The sequence below is a fragment of the Colius striatus genome, chromosome 1 (genome assembly GCF_028858725.1).
Source record: "Colius striatus isolate bColStr4 chromosome 1, bColStr4.1.hap1, whole genome shotgun sequence".
NCBI lineage: Eukaryota > Metazoa > Chordata > Aves > Coliiformes > Coliidae > Colius > Colius striatus.
The window spans coordinates 121451309-121466780 of NC_084759.1; the positions used below are offsets into that span (position 1 = coordinate 121451309).

The following is a 15472-nucleotide window of genomic DNA, read 5'->3' on the forward strand; positions in this document are numbered from 1 at the left end:
GACTCCACACCCTCCCTGAGCACCCTGTGCCAGGGCTCCCTCACCCTCACGGGAAAGAAGTTTTTTTCCTTAAGTTTAAGTGGAACTGTCAGTAGAGAAGGTTTTGTGTAAATTGTCTGATGGCAGGCGGTGACTCAGTGGCAGAGATGGGAGCAGGAGCTTGTAAATCCTGACTCCCAGGCTCTGCCTTAACCACAGACTCGTCCTCCCACTCTTGTTACATCTCTTGATGTCCTGATTTTCCCTTTGCAGGCTTGTTGTTGCAGTGGAGGAGGCTTTCACTCACATCAAACGCCTCCAGGCAGAGGAAGAGCAGAAAGCTCCAGGAGAAATGATGGATCCCCGAGAAGCAGCCCAAGCAATCTTCCCCTCCATGGCAAGGGCTCTGCAGAAGTACCTTCGCACCACCCGCCAGCAGCAGTACCACAGCATGGAGAGCATCTTACAACACTTGTCCTTCTGCATCACCAATAACATGACACCAAAGGTAATGCTTTCTCTTGACTATTGGTGCAGGCAAGAGGGGGAAAGCGATGACACAGCTGTGTGTGCACACAGAACAGACAGTTCTGAAGGGAGGCGAGTGGAGGCTTTCATAGTTGCCGTCTGTGCATTGTATGGTTGGTGCATTGTAGTCTGCATCAGATCTTCCAGGGAAGTAACGTTTCCTCTGCAGCATCTTCTGTCTCATTGTATCTGAAAGTGTACATGAGCCTTGAGTCAGAGGGAATTCTCTCAGCTGGCTCATTGTACCAACATGATGCAGGTGGCAACCTGTAAAGGACATTTAGGAATTTTTCTGTTTGTTTTGTTTTCCCCCCCACCTCCTTAGCACTGCATTTTGAACTGCTTCTAATTATCATTTAAATCCCTGTCTGTCTGACAGTGTTTCTAGTTCCTGGGCCTCTTGTTCAAATGTCAGATTGCTGCTTCACACCCTGACTGTGACTGTTGAATTGCAGACACACTGAATGATAAGGGAAATGGGTCACACATTCCCCTCTAAGAAAACACCCCTGAATCCTACAGAAGGGTTAGAAACTTACTCCTGGGCACTTACCAGGACTTACTGTGCTAACAGCAGAAATGTTGTCAAGAGATGAGGCTTAGCACTCTCTCTCTCACTGGTATTCACCTGGGACCTCGCCCAACTCTGTAAAGGGGAGTTCTGCTGCCCTAAAGATTGCAGAGGAGACTTTTACAACACAAGTGACATCAAATGGCATTCCCTGTTCTGCTTTCAGGTTCCTAGCTTCAGGCTACAAACATGAAAACCTCTGCTTTCCACCTTAGCTTAGCTTGAAGAAGTGAGGGCCAGCTATCCCATCTGCTTGTCTGGGACTGAAATCTTGGGATGGGTTATGGGGCTGGTAGGAGAGAAAGCACCTCTACTGAACTGCTGCCATATGTCAATACTGACAGCAGAAGTTGGGCTTTGAATTTGTGAGCTTGCCGGGATGAACTGAAAAGGAATCTCCTGATGGTTGTGTCTGTTCCTGAGGTCTGAAAAGCTGGGAGACTCTGGGGATAGGACGCCTGAAGCCTCTCGAGTATCGGGCTGGGAAGAGAGTGTGGAGGGAGAGCGAGTGGTGAGGCTGGTGATGGCATCCTGGGCTGTATTAGAGGAGCTGTGGGCAGTAGGTTGAGAGAGGTTCTCCTCCTTCTCTACTCTGCCCTTGTGAGACCACATCTGGAATATTGTGTCCAGTTCTGCGCCCCTCAGTTCAAGAAGGACAGGGAGCTGCTGGAGAGAGGTTCAGTGCAGGGCCATAAAGATAATGGAGTGGAGCATCTCCTTTATGATGAAAGGCTGAGGGAGCTGGGGCTCTTTAGCTTGGAGAAGACTGAGGGGTGACCTCATTAATGTTTACAAATACGTAAAGGGTGGGTGTCAGGAGGATGGAGCCAGGCTGTTCTCAGTGATGTCCAGTGATAGGACAAGGGGCAATGGGTATAAGCTGGAACACAAGAAGTTCCAAAGAAACACAGGGAAAAACTTCTCTGTTCAGGTGAGGGAGCACTGGCACAGGCTGCTCAGAGGGGTTGTTGAGCCTCCTTCTCTGGAGACATTTGAAACCCACCTGGACGAGTTCCTGTGTGACCTACTCGAGGTGGTTCTGCTCTGGCAGGGAGGTTGGACTAGATGAACTTTTGAGGTCCTTTCCAACCGCCAAGATTCTGTGACTGTTACACATCTCTGTCTCCCGACAGGCGTTCCTGGAGCGGTACCTCAGCCCAGGCCCAACCCTGCAGTACGACAGGGATCGCTGGTTCTCCAAGCAGTGGACACTCGTCAGCGAGGAAGCGGTCACCAGCGGGTTACAGGACGGCATCGTCTTTGTCCTCAAGTGCTTGGACTTCAGCCTCGTCGTTAATGTGAAGAAAATCCCCTTCATCAAACTCTCAGAAGAGTTCATAGACCCTAAATCTCATAAATTTGTCCTCCGCTTACAGTCTGAGACTTCAGTCTAAGGGATTTTGAGGGTGGGTTGTTTGGAGATTTTTATTGGTTGTTTTTTTAAATATTGTGCTTTTTGGGTTTAATTTCCCCAATGCTGACTGAAACTGGCAGATGATGGACCAGTAATATTTGACCATCTGCACTTTATTTGGAAAGGGTAGGGGGGAGGGGCTGGGATATCTTATCTAGAAAGAAATATCTTAAGAGGCAACAGGGTGACTTGGCTCGGTTAGCTCAGCCTTGGAGACAGAACACATGATTTAGATGATTTTGCTTTTCTTCCTCCCCCTCCCTGCCCCCCTTTTTTCCAGGCATCCCCTGCGTCCTGCGTGCTCCCATTCTCCGCACAGTTGCAACGTGGGTATTTTTGTTGGGAGCGCTGCCTTACACAACCCCGTGCTGTTGCCTCTCTGCTTTTGCTACCTGTGGCTCCTTCTGTCTCCCTCTCCCCTGTAGAAACCTGCTTGCAGGGGGATGTGGCGGTCCTTGTTCACTCAAGGAGAGGAGGGCGTGAAGAGGCTGCTTCTGTGAGCCACTGTCTGGAGACTGAAGGTTCTTATTCTTTCCCTCTTCTCCATGTGCCGTCTCCTGTCAGCTCTGGACCTGCCTAGTGAAATAGTTTTGCTCTCTGTATCTCAAGTTGCCTGTGTTGAACTGAGTCAGCCCATCTCACAGCTCTTCCAATTTTATTCTAGTCCTTCTTACCAAGTGCTTGTTGGTGAAACCGTTCTGCGTGATGGGGCTCCCTGTGATCTCTTTGTCTCTCTCCTGCTTGCCCTCATCGTTGCCCTGGCACTCAGGGTTTCTGTCCACTTCTGTCTGACTTTCCCACTGTGTTTCCTCAGCCAGGGTCCCCTCGGGGTTGGTCTGCCTTACCGCCACTTCCTTTCACACCTGCAAGGGCTGCCTCTTGGCACTGGGTCAGGGTAGGTGAGTAGCTGGCCCCTCCTTAGATAAATCACAGGCCCTCCCTGTGCCTGACAGCCTCTTAGAGGGGAAGGAGGGTGCAGGCAAGAATGTGCCCATCCCTCTCTCGCCAGCTTCAAGTGTGTCTGGAGGAAAGATGGGCAAAAGCACTTCACCTCCTCGAGGAGGGGAGCCAGGGAAGGGCTGAGAACGACTGCTGTGCTCTGGAAATGCTGTAGCGTGTCCTTCCCCTCTGTATGCCTTCAGCTATAGCTATGAAATACCAAACTATGTCTGAATGTTGCAAATCTGCTTGCCTGCCTTTCTCAGCGTTTCTCTGCTGTGGGGCTTTCTGCTCAGTCTGCTGGGATCTGCTCCCAAGAGACGCAGTTTTGCCTCTGTCTGGCTGCCTTTGCCCATCAGCCTGCAACTTCAGTGTCACATGAGCTTTATGGGGTTTGGGAAGGTTTGCTTTTAACAAGGAGCCTAAAAGCAGTGCCTGAAGCCAGATTGCCAGCACAGGGCATCACGTGGCTCTGGAGCCACCTCCAAGGCTGGCAGTCACCTGCCTTCAGTCAGGTCCCTCTGAGGTTCTCCCTCCCCTCCCCAGCTCTGTGGAGGTGGATTTGCATGTGTGAATGCAAACACTCTGCATTGATTCTGCCCAGTCTTTTGCCATGCAAATATCTCTTATCAGGCAGGATCTGACCTGACCTCCTTAGGATGTCTTAATGGAGAAGGCCCCAGTTCAGTGAGATACATAAGCCAGTGCCTTTCATTGCCAGGGTGCATCCTTTACCGAGGGAGGCTATGACAGCCTCTCTTGTTTCCTTTGGTCTTCCCTGGGCTCCTCTAGCAGCCCGTGGAGCTGCTCCCACCAACATGAGATGGCCTGGCTAAGAGTGGGGCTCTGCTAGCCCTGGCTGTTGTGGGCTGGCTGGTGCCCACCACAAGCTGCTGGGAGAGAGCAGCCACTTTCAACAGGGTGGACAGGATGGGGTGGGGTCCAGCCTCTTCCAGCTTCAGCAGCAATGGTGCTGCATGTCCAGCAGCACCTGTGGATAGTCTTCTTAGGATCAAGGGAGCACCCTGGTGAGTGAGGGTCCAAAGTGGCCATTTCCTACCCAAGTGACACCTGGAGAATCCTACACCTTTCTTAGAAGTCCATGGTAGTCACCTGGATCCCGTCTTCTCCACGTAACGTGCCAGACCTGGTTGTGAAGAAACCAGATGGTGGGATACGTGATGGGATCAGGTCCATGTCCCGTAGAGGATGGGAATAGATAGAGTTTTCCCTTCTTAAGTGTTTGGGTTTCTTTCAAGGTCAGACTTTCTGCTGGCCTGTCTGGGGACTCCTTTATTGACTGTGGCCTTCACAGTGGTGTTTTTTGAAAAGAAACCCCAGATTGGTTTAATCCTTTTTGTCTTAAAAAAGTGAGAGCATATAGTGTCTCACCCTTGGCTCTCCTAAAGATGCATATATCTGGGTTTTATGGTGTGCATAACCAGCAAGGTGGGAGAGACTGGGAGTAGCTTGGGAGACTATGGAGCACTGACGCCTGTGTAGAGGCTACTGCCTGTGGCTGAATTGGCTCATTTCTGTGAAGCCAGAACAAGAACCACCTTGCCAGGGGCTTGGGTGTGCTATGTAGGTGAGATCACCCTGTCACAGGCACCTCTGCAAAAATGTTACTACTTTCCTAGCATTTCCTTCCCCTTTCCTTTTCCCTCCTGCACGAGGAGGGTCGTCCAACAGTATCTGCTCAGGAAACTCATGTCTTAAATGCATTAAATCTCACACACACAGAGAGAACCAGACTGGAGTGGTGTGTGCTCACTCTGGGTCTGCCTTCTCATCTGTGTGCCATGGGTTCAGCGCCGCCTTTTCTGCCTGAACCTAAAAAGGGCACTCTGAACCAGGGGCCACTTCCTACATTAAATGCTCTTCCCTGTCTCAGCAGTATGAATGCTTTACCTGATGATATATGAAGGAGAGGACTCGGCCCCTCAAACGAACTCTATAGGGACACGCAACCTGCTTAGGAGTGAGGACAGGCTGAAAGGGGAATTGGGACTCCTGAGCATTCCCTGATGTGTGAGGGGTGGGAGGGTGTTTTTTTTAAATGGCATTTTATTTTTCAGGGTCTCTCTTGTTCCCCCTCTCTGTGCAAAATCAGGGGACCACTGTCATACCTACCTCACTGGGGTGTTGTGAGGCTAAACTCAAATTTGTTGTCAAGTGCTTTGAGACCCACAGATGGATCTGTGGCGTCTGTAGGAATTCAGATTCTTTATTCAAGATACTGAGCATTGAGAGCAGACTGGTTTGTTTAGCTCTGTTTGTAGCTAGCTCATGAGACAAGTCACAGGGAACAAAGCTCTGATCCAAATCCTGCAGTCCTTTACTTCTGTGGAGCTTGCCAAGAGCTGAGCGTGAATAAGACTTGTAAGGTTTGCCAGCCAAGCACAGGCTGCTTTCCTCTGAAAACTCCTATCCTGCACTGTCTCCTTGCACATATTCTTCCTCCTCCCTCCCAGCCTGAATGCTTGTACCTGGCTGGGAATTGCTGGTTTGTTTGTTTCTTTTAAATTTGGGGGGTTTATGAATGTTTGTGGTGAAGTGGACAATGTCTCATCTCAGAGGAGATCCCTGCACTTGACATCCTTCACTAAAGGCTGAACCATTTGGTAGGGTGCCATGTTGCCCCACTTCTCTCTTCCATGTTGGCCTTTTACTGTGACTCTCGATTATGCTGCTTGGATACTTTACAGGCTTTAGTGTTTCTCCTGAGATTTGTTACAGCCTAAATGCTGAGAACTTCTAAAACCAGATGCAGCTAAGACTTTCAGCAGTTCTGGATCAGATGGAAATGGCTGTTGGGTTTCCACGTTGTTCCCTTTCATGGCTAAAGAGTTGAAAGATTCCAATTTCTTGCAGCATCTAGAAGTGTAGGGGCAGATATTAGACCTTTAATACTTTGCCAGTCCTGTAACTAGGCCTGGGCAAAGGTTGTTACCACATCTATTATTAGCCTTATTGCCGTATGCCTGCAGCCATCTGCGTGCACTCTCTGTGGGGCTGCCCCAGGTCTCAGACCCCTTTCCCACTCATGGGAGCAGAGAATGCTGTGCATGAGAAGGTGGTATGATGCAGCTTGCTCTCAGAGCAAGGTCAGCTCCTGCTTCGAGGATTGTCGTGGATGCCTTCAAGAGCAATCATCCCTGAAGGGAGAATACTGGAGTGAAAGGCAGATCTGATTTCGGCGTCTTGCCAGCTCTTCCTCTGATTTCTGCCTCTAAAAATTTTCCTGCCAGCAACTGCAGTCACTCCGCTCCCATCCTCTCCTCCCTTTGTGTTTTCCCCAGAGTTCCCTAGTTAGGCAAAGAAGTGTTGGCTGGGATGGAAGGTGCTGGGGTTGCAGTTTGGAGCTCAGAGGCAGCTCACGAAGAAAGGCACAAGTTTAGAGATGTGAATAAATCCCAACCCTCAGGGAACCTTTTTCTTTGGGATGGGGATCTCCATGCAAATCTGCTGTTGCCCGAGTATGCCAAAAGCTGTGGGGAGGAAGGCCCTGCAGAAGTAGCCTTTCAAGGCCTCGTTAGAGATGTACTCATTCCCAACGCTTGCTGCTGAAGAAACTGGAAAGATCCATGCCCTGCTAAATGTGGAAACCTGTCCAAGCCAATTTCACCTTGCTCACTGAGGCTTGTGAACGTGCCCTTTTCAAAGGGTAAAACAAAAGTCCTGCAGTCTTTAGTCAGAAACGCTGTATTCTGGTCCCAGACTCTGCTCTTCAGCTGCGCTCGGCTCTGCCTCGCCGTACAGGCTGTTCAGGAGATGCATGTGCAGGTGTCTGCTCTCTCATTTAGCTTGTATGTGTGTGTGTCTGTGCTTTTTGCCTTCTAAATGTGTGTGTGTGTGTGTGTGTGATACACATCTAAAGCCTCAAGCCAAGCTTGTTGGTTCAGTGTTTAAACTGTGTTAAGAAGGAAGCGCTCTTGGGATTGAGCTGTTTGGGGTTCTTGTTTTTAAAAAGAAAGATGGGTAAATTAAACCTTCCCCCTCCCCAAACCCCTAAATTTCTGTTATAAAATAGATGGCTTTGGGCCATGAAGTCTCCCACAGGAACACACACCGTCCTGCGTTTGGGCTGCTGCCTCTGATAGGTGACGACCAAAAGTTGCCATTTCCAACAGCTGCTCCGGGAGCGGTGCGGATCATTTTTGGGATACTCCTGAGCTGGGTATCAGCTGGTGTCGGCCACCCCTCTGCATCCCTCCAAAAGACTCCGGTTTTTAATCCCCTGTAACCTCCCGAAGCCCTGCAGGCAGCAGCCTGCTCTGCTCTGCCCAGAAGGAACCCTTCCCTCCGGCTGCCGCTTCCCAGGCATGTGCTCGGGAGTCCCTGTCTCCTGTGTGCACAGTCGGTAGGGGGAGGGGGATGCTGTGGCTTGCAACCTGCACAGCCCTAACTGTGAAGGAAACCTTACACTCTTCTGTGCCTGTTTCTTTGATTCAGCATTATGGTGTCTTGGGGAAGGGGGTGGGAGCAAGTGCCCTTACCCCCCCGCCCTCTTTTGATCACTGTGTAATACTCTTTTTCTACACAAACTGTGTATAGTAAGGTGGGTTTTGCCAAGGTTTTCTAATTAATAGACACTAACCAGCATTTCTTTCTTTTTCTTTGTTTTTTTTAATTTCTCCTCTTTGCACATGTGACTTTAACTGCAATGGTACATGGTCTTTCTGTCCTTTTCTAATCGTGAACCTTTAAGTGAGCAAATTGCTGGTGTCCTGTGACATGAATGCACTGTGGGGTCTAGCCTAGTAAATTGTTCTGTTCCAAGCTGGGTTCTCTTAAGTTATAGCTGGATGGGGTTTTGTTGTTTTTAAACTGAAACATAAAACCGTTTTACACTTTGCATATTTTGTACAGTAAAACTCTGGAAATAAACTGAAACCAGATCCAATTGTCCTGCTCCTTCCTCTTATCCTTTCAGACAAAGGGGAGGAAAAAAAAAAAGGAAGGGCAAGCTTTTCTTCAAGGCCTTCAAACATTCCTTAGCCGTGGCTGGGAGGGGCCCTGCAAACATGTGGTTTAACCTTTTTTGAGGCTTGTCTTTTTATGCCCCTCCTTCTAGACCTTTCTCATCTGCCCTGCCACAGGAAAAAAAAAAAGCAAACTCATTTATCACTCCCCGAAGAAAGACTGCTTTGAACACCTGAAATCTCAAATGATGGGGGGAAAAAAATGCAGCTGGGGTGGGGAGGGTGTGTGGTTGGGGGGGAGCGTGATGGGAGCAGGTACAGGTTTTTCTGCCTCCTGTCTTCTCATAGTTGGCACACAACTTGTGAAGTGCAGGATTCATTGCAGAGTTCCTTATTTGGATCTGGTGGGGAGGAGGAGGGGCGAGAGGTGGAAAAGCCAGTGCTCCTTGTTTGTGTGGATTTGAGCCCGGGCTCTGCTAAACCAAGGACATGCATGGCCTGGGCCTCAACAACAACTGTGGGTGCAGCTTTCCCGACCTCCCAATTTCAATCACCGGCACGCCAAGAGCTCAAAAAAACCAAGCAGCCCTGCCCAAGGAAATGTGGGAGCAGCTTTCTTACCTAGACAGTCTTTGGTACCTGCTTTTCAGGAAAGCCCCCTTTCATGGGGAGTACCCGGCCTAGCAACTGTGCCCTGCCCTTCAGCTCTCCTCAGTGCCTTCCACTGCTGGAAAAAAGCCCACAGGATGCTGCTGTGCTGTGAAAAATAGAGTGCTGCCGTTGTGGAGATAAGCAGCACTCACATAAATGCAGGTGGAGAGAAACAGCCACGGGGATAATACTCTGCTTGTGGGGGGAGATGAATGTGTTTAGGCTACAGAGCGCTGAACTAGGGCCCGGGAGGAAGCAGGAAGGGTGGGAGGGGGGTGTGCTCTGTCCTGCCTAGTGACCTCCCTTGATCTCTCTGCTTTTGATCTGTTGCCCTCATCCTGCTGGTGCTTTGGCAGTGCCCAGCCCTGTGCTTATTTGCAGTCAAGCTGCTGGAGGTGGGCAGGCAGGCAGAGGAAACCGTGCTGCTGCCCTGCAGAGCCTGTGGTGGGTGTGCAGCCAGCGCTGGTCCCCTCCTCCCCCTCAGAGGAAGAGCAGACGTGGGGGACTGGAGCTGTGTGAGTAGAGGCTCTGCAGGAGCCAACCTCAGGTGTGCCACAGGAAGGTGTAAGAAACAGGAATTTGGCATAAACAAGTTAATGGACTTGTCAGCCTCGTCCTGGGCCTCCAGAGCTGTGTCTTTACCTGTGTGTTCGCCATGGTCCATTTCATCTTGGGCTCGGCGCCGAGACCGAATCAGCACCCGCTCGCTGCCGTTTGTGGTGCACACCTCTCACCGTGGGTTGTGGAAGCTGATGGAAGGAACAGGCTTTGCTGGGGGGACTAGTTCCCTTAGCCTCTGCCCAGAGCTCAGCTATCTGAATCATAAGGGGCTGTGGTGCCTAGCTCAGAAGAAATTGGAGCCGAGGGTGGTGTTTTGGGGTTTGTCCGTCTTTCACCGGAGTGGTAAGGGTCTTTGAGGTGTGATGGAGCCTTAGTGGCAATGTGGGGTTAAGCATTACCAACTCAAATCTCTGACAGAAAAGGGATGGAGGCTTTCACTGTTAAACAGTGCTTGGAGGGACTTGGTGTGCTGAAGGAGAGGTAAGCACCTTCTGGCTGGGGGACACAATTACACGGGAGTCCCTTGGGAGACGCCTCTGCTGCAGTACTGTTCCTGACCATAAGCCTGTGGCACAGCGACAGCCACCAAGGTAGGGTGTTTGTTGGCTGAAATGTGGCTTTATACACAAGAATTGGCCTAAGTAGATGATGGGACCAGGCCTCTTGGTTATGGATGGTCAGAAAACATCATCTTTGGGCAATTTGGTGGGGAGATAAGGGCCAAAGGGGCTCCACACGGTCAAGGTATAGGAAATGGGTTGAGAAAAGGATTTTGTCACCTTAGGCAACTGGCTCCAGAGCCTTGTGTGAGGCACTAGCAACACCTCACCGCACAATATTGTCAGCTAAAGTAGTAGATTGGTGAAACATCTGGCTACAGAGATGGGCAAGGTTTCAATCCCTGAAACAACTTCTCCCAATACCGACTCTGCTGTCTCAGCCCCAGACCTGAACTCTTGGGAAGTATAGGAAGGGATTGAACTTGAGGGCTTCCAGGGGCCCTGGAGCTCGGGGAAGATGGAGTGAGTATGAGGGGAAAGGGATCTCTCAGCAGTACATGGTGTCCCACAACAGCATGCAGGAAGGGAAGGTGTGCTGGGAGTTGGCCAAGCAGAGTGCTTTGATTTGTCTTTCAACACCACTCCAGAGTTTATGTTGGACTGGGAAGGTGATGGGTTTAGGTTACAGTGCTTTCCGGTACTGACAGATAATCCACTGGGGCAAGGGTGTCTGTTCCATTTTCATGTGTGCATCCATATGCTGCCGGGTCAGGAGGTGCTGAGAGAAGAGAGAGCACTGAGAGAGCAACATGCCTGCAGATGTAGGGCGGGATGGCGTAGCAGGGTAACTGCATATGCATAAATCACTATCTATGAACAAGATTACCCTAGCTGCTTTGAAATGCTGTAACAAGTTTTACAGCCCTGCTGTGGACCTGTGTGCTGCTTTATGTTGACACGATGCTAGTAAAATGGAGAGTATCTCAAGTGGTAAGAAAGCTGTTTTCCTGTATCTCCCTAACCTCCTCCATAATGAACTTGGAAAAGGTTGTGGATTTCTTTTCCCTGGCTACTGCTTCTATAGGTGGTCTGTGATCAGATTGGGGCCCACTGCAAGGCTGACAGCTTCCTCCAAAGCTCCGAGCTGATCTTCCCTTCCTCCAAAATCTGAGAGGCTGAACAGGGTGAAGATGGACACTTCTGTACACAACCTGGGGCTTGCTCTGGTTCCAGCTCAGCTAATACAAATAGCCTTGGGAAGCCAAGAGCCTTCACACAGCAGTACTGCTGCTTCCTGGCCTCCCAAAGCTTTTGGTTCCTGACCACAGGAGGAAAAGAATGGTTTGTTGTTGGTGGGGCCACGGCCAGGCCCAAGGGAACAAGCAGTCTTTAGGTTCACAGAATATTAGGGTTTAGAATGGACCTCTAGAGATCATCCAGTCCAACCCCAGGCTAAAACAGATTCACCTTGATCAGGTCACACAGGAACATGACCAGGCAGGTTTGAAAACCTCCAGAGAAGGAGACTTCAAACCCTCCCTGGGCAGCCTGTGCCAGGACTCCCTCACCTGAACAGTAGTTTATGTTTAAGTGAAACTTTTTATGTTCCAACTTTTGCTCATTACCCCTTGTCCTGTCATTTGAGACAACAGAAAAAAAGTACCACCCCATCTTCTTGACATACACCATGTGGGCAGCACTAAATACACTTAGAAGAAGAAGGGAGATAACTTTTCCATTGTGGATCTGCATTTGGGATAGCTTAGTGCCTCCACCTTCCTCATGTATCAAAATACAGAGGAAGGAGCTGAACCTTGAGAGAGACTGTAAAGGAGAAGGCAATGTGAAGTCAGTGGAGGAAACCTTGGAGAACAGGGTGTATTTTTTCCACTCAACATCATTAGAAACATGAAGGTACAAAGATTTGGAAGACAGATCACAAATTGCTGTAGGCATGCAGCTACTTTGTAAATTGAAAAATCTCAAGCCTCTTCCAAAGGCAAAAATCAGGTGTTTTTTCTCCTTGCCTTGCCTTGCCTTGCCTTTGCCTTGCCTTTGCCTTGCCTTGCCTTGCCTTTCCTTTTCCTTTTCCTTTTCCCCTTTCCTTTCCTTTCCTTTCCTTTCCTTTCCTTTCCTTTCCTTTCCTTTCCTTTCCTTTCCTTTCCTTTCCTTTCCTTTCCTCTCCCTCTCCCTCGCCCTCGCCCTCTCCCTCGCCCTCTCCCTCTCCCTTCCCTCTTGAAACGGTAGCACGAATGAAAAGTGGATACCTGGAGAGAAGGGAGTTCTTGATACAGCACATTTGATTCAGCCTCTCTCAGAGCTTTAAGAGACATTTAGAACTTTTCAGTTCTTTGGACCTCTGTTCAGCACGACTCAATGCTGTGGGCACGCTTTAAAAGAGGGAACGCGAAGGAGCTGATTATATCTGGGCCACAGATGTGAAACAGATCTGCAAACCTTTTAGCTTCTATTTTATAAAAGCTCCTTCTTGAGTACTCATAATACCAGATCCTACAGTTGATTATAATTTTGCTTTGTGAGTGGTTGGGAGAAACTGGTTTAGTAATTCAGTAACTAGATTGTGGGAAGCTGTGCAAATTCCTTCAGTGATTTCATTTTGCAGGGATTGAAATGTTCTTCAAACATTTAGTTGCTTTTGTCATTCAATAGCCTCTTTCTTTGTCGCTAGCAGCAGCAAGGCTTTGGCAAGTTGGGTTGAATTTTAAAGCAAAAATCTTAACACCAGGCAAATTTCAGGGCTGCTCTCTGGTTGAATATAGTTTTATTTTTACCTGTGTTACTGAGAGGGGGGAACTGATTCAAGCTGGCCTTCCTCCAAGTCCAAAAGCAGAGGATGAAGTCATTTATGGCTATTTAAGTCATTTGCCATACATGACCAAAGCAGGGCTCAATCAGGACAACTACTGGCCTTCTCAGGCAGGTAGCTAGCTTTCTGGCTGCTGTTGAAGTATGGGATAACCCAGTTCATTTAACTCTCAAGGCTTATTTCTTGAGCACGAAGTCATGCCACTTGTCCCCTGCTCAGGGAGTGCAGCAGTGTGATTGCCAGTGGCACTGGGGGGTTGCTCATCCTTTTCCACAGTGACAGTAGTCAGGGCTCGGTTGCAGGGTGATGGTTCCTCATCTGGATTTTTGGGACAAAGAGAAAAGATGCCTTCCCCCAAAATATCTTTGTATTTCCTCAGTGCTCAGGCTGGCAAAACAGCTTTGCCTTGTCTGATTGGCTTTCTGCTCATGAAGGAAATGTCCCTGCCTGTGTTCACAGCCGCAGCTTGTGGCATGGGGGTCCACCATGGCTGATCGCTGGCTGTGGTGTGAGAGAGGCTGCTGTCTCCCTGGGCTGGGGATGAGCTCCAGCAGTAGGGCCAGGGGAGGACCTTGTCCTTAAACACCCCATGATACTATATGCAATAGGGGGGGGTTGAGGAGAAGAAGAAGACAGACTAGACAGAAATGGGGAAAATCCTAGGGGAGCCAATGAGGACTGGAAGCCATGTTTTCTTCTCTTTTTTTCCCCATAGCACTAGGGACAATTCCAGAAGCTCTTTCAGTGCTTCGCTGATCTCCTTTGCCACAGGGGCTTGGCAAGAGAAGGTGCAAGGGGGAGAGCAGAAGAGGGGAGCAAGGCACTGGAAGGATCTTTGCTTCCATCCCAAAAGCTGCTTGTAATTTGACTCCAGAAATGGGTCTTCAAGCTACAAGGAAGTTGTTTGTTTGTTTGGGTTTTTAAAATTTATTCTCCTTTAAATAGTTCAGCACCTTTTAAACCTGGCAAGGAGTGTTCTGGGAGCTGAGCTGGATCTGTCCTGCACCCTGCCCCACAGTCTGCATTGTCATTAAACATTGTCTTTTGCCAAAGAGGCCTGAAAGCCATACAACAGCCATCCCCAGGGAGTACTGATTGTCCAAGGGCTGCTTTGCCCACATGTCAGTAGTACAAGGGAGTGAGGAAAAGGCAGGAAGTGCTGCAGCGAGGTATGTTGACACACAGAGTCTTGGGTTGGGGACAGTCCTGCTGATGCAGCCTCATTACCGAGGTTAATTGTCCTTCCTGCTTCAAGTTTCTAGAGCATGGTGTTGCACTGCATGGTATAAATGTACCCCAGCTGTAAAAGTAGCCAGGAGGCACTTTGATTTGCCCTGAAGGGCCTTGGTGCTTGTCACCTCTTCACTCATTACCCCTCTTCAGCCCTGCAAGTCCAGTCATCAGTGTGAAAATTTATTGGGGCAGAGAGGACTCCAGATACAATCCTGGCCTATTTTCACAGGACTGCGAGTTGGTGGCAGCTGGGAAGGTGGTATGTTCCTGTCTAATTAATTCTTTCCCTGGGAAATAAATGCCAACATTTTTTGTTTGGTCTCAGCGGTAAATCAATCATTTCTGAGGTACGATGTGCAGACAGATACGGAGAAGCAGCCGGTGTCCTCGGCCGTGCTTGTATGTTGGCATCTGGCTGAGCAGCTTCGTTCTGGGATGGGAAGCAGACAAGATCTCTGATTTCACTACAGGACCGTTTCTCTTCCAAGGGTAGTACAAGAGACTCTTGCCACTACCTCAGAAACATCACAAAAAACACTGCCCTGAAAACATGGAGTCACCCATAATTTCTAGAGTGCCTCCCTTGTGCTCTCCTTCTGGAGCTGTTTCTCAAACGGTTGACATCAGCTGAGTGCAGTTTTAGGTTCAATGAGCCTCTCCATCAGTGTCCTTGGGTCTGCTGCAAACTCAGTAGCTGTCTCCTTTGTGCTTCTGTATGATAGCTGCAGTATGTGGTTCAATGGATTTCCCTCTCCCTTGATCATTGCCCATGAGCAACACAGGGCAGCCTGTGTTACATCACACCAAACCAAGCCCTATTCTGTGGTCCCTGGCCCTGCACCTGGGGGCTGGGAAGAGGTGGCATATGACTTTGTATTCTCACCACGTACCGCTTGTGAGGGGAGTCCTCCCTGTCAGTGGGGGCTGATATTTTGAGGGCTTTTGAAGTGTCCAATCAGTTTGAAGCATTCACAGTTAGATGAGGACAAAATACAATTCCTTGTCCTTATGTGTATTAAGACCCATTTATTATGAATGTTTAATGAACACTTTGGAGAGAAGGAACTATTTGCTAAGAGAGAGACGACCTTAACAGTCTTGCCTGTAGAAACATGTTGTGCTGCCCACATGCACATTTTTTTTTTTAAATAGAGAAGGGGTTTTGTTGGTTTTGGTTTGCATTTGGGTTTTTTTTGTCTCTGGTTCCTCATCCAAATGTACTGACCTTTTGCTTCCCAGCATGTAGTAGGCAGTGTTAAGCTGACTTGGCATCACAGGGCCACCCACCACTGCTTTTTCAATTCCAGTTGTGTCTACTTCTGACAGAGGAGCCCAGAAGCACCC

The 15472-nt window shown here is 49.2% G+C and overlaps 1 protein-coding gene across 1 annotated transcript in view; it reads left to right on the plus strand.

Annotated features, from left to right (window-relative positions):
• Window positions 1–8337, plus strand: part of VANGL1 (VANGL planar cell polarity protein 1) — a 46250-nt gene extending 37913 nt beyond the window's left edge. Inside the window, exons 7-8 of the mRNA XM_062005213.1 lie at window positions 253–487; window positions 2212–8337. Coding sequence (XP_061861197.1) covers window positions 253–487; window positions 2212–2472 — 496 coding nt within the window. The 3' untranslated portion in view covers window positions 2473–8337. The remainder of the gene's footprint in view (window positions 1–252; window positions 488–2211) is intronic.
• Window positions 8338–15472: the final 7135 nt, after the last annotated feature.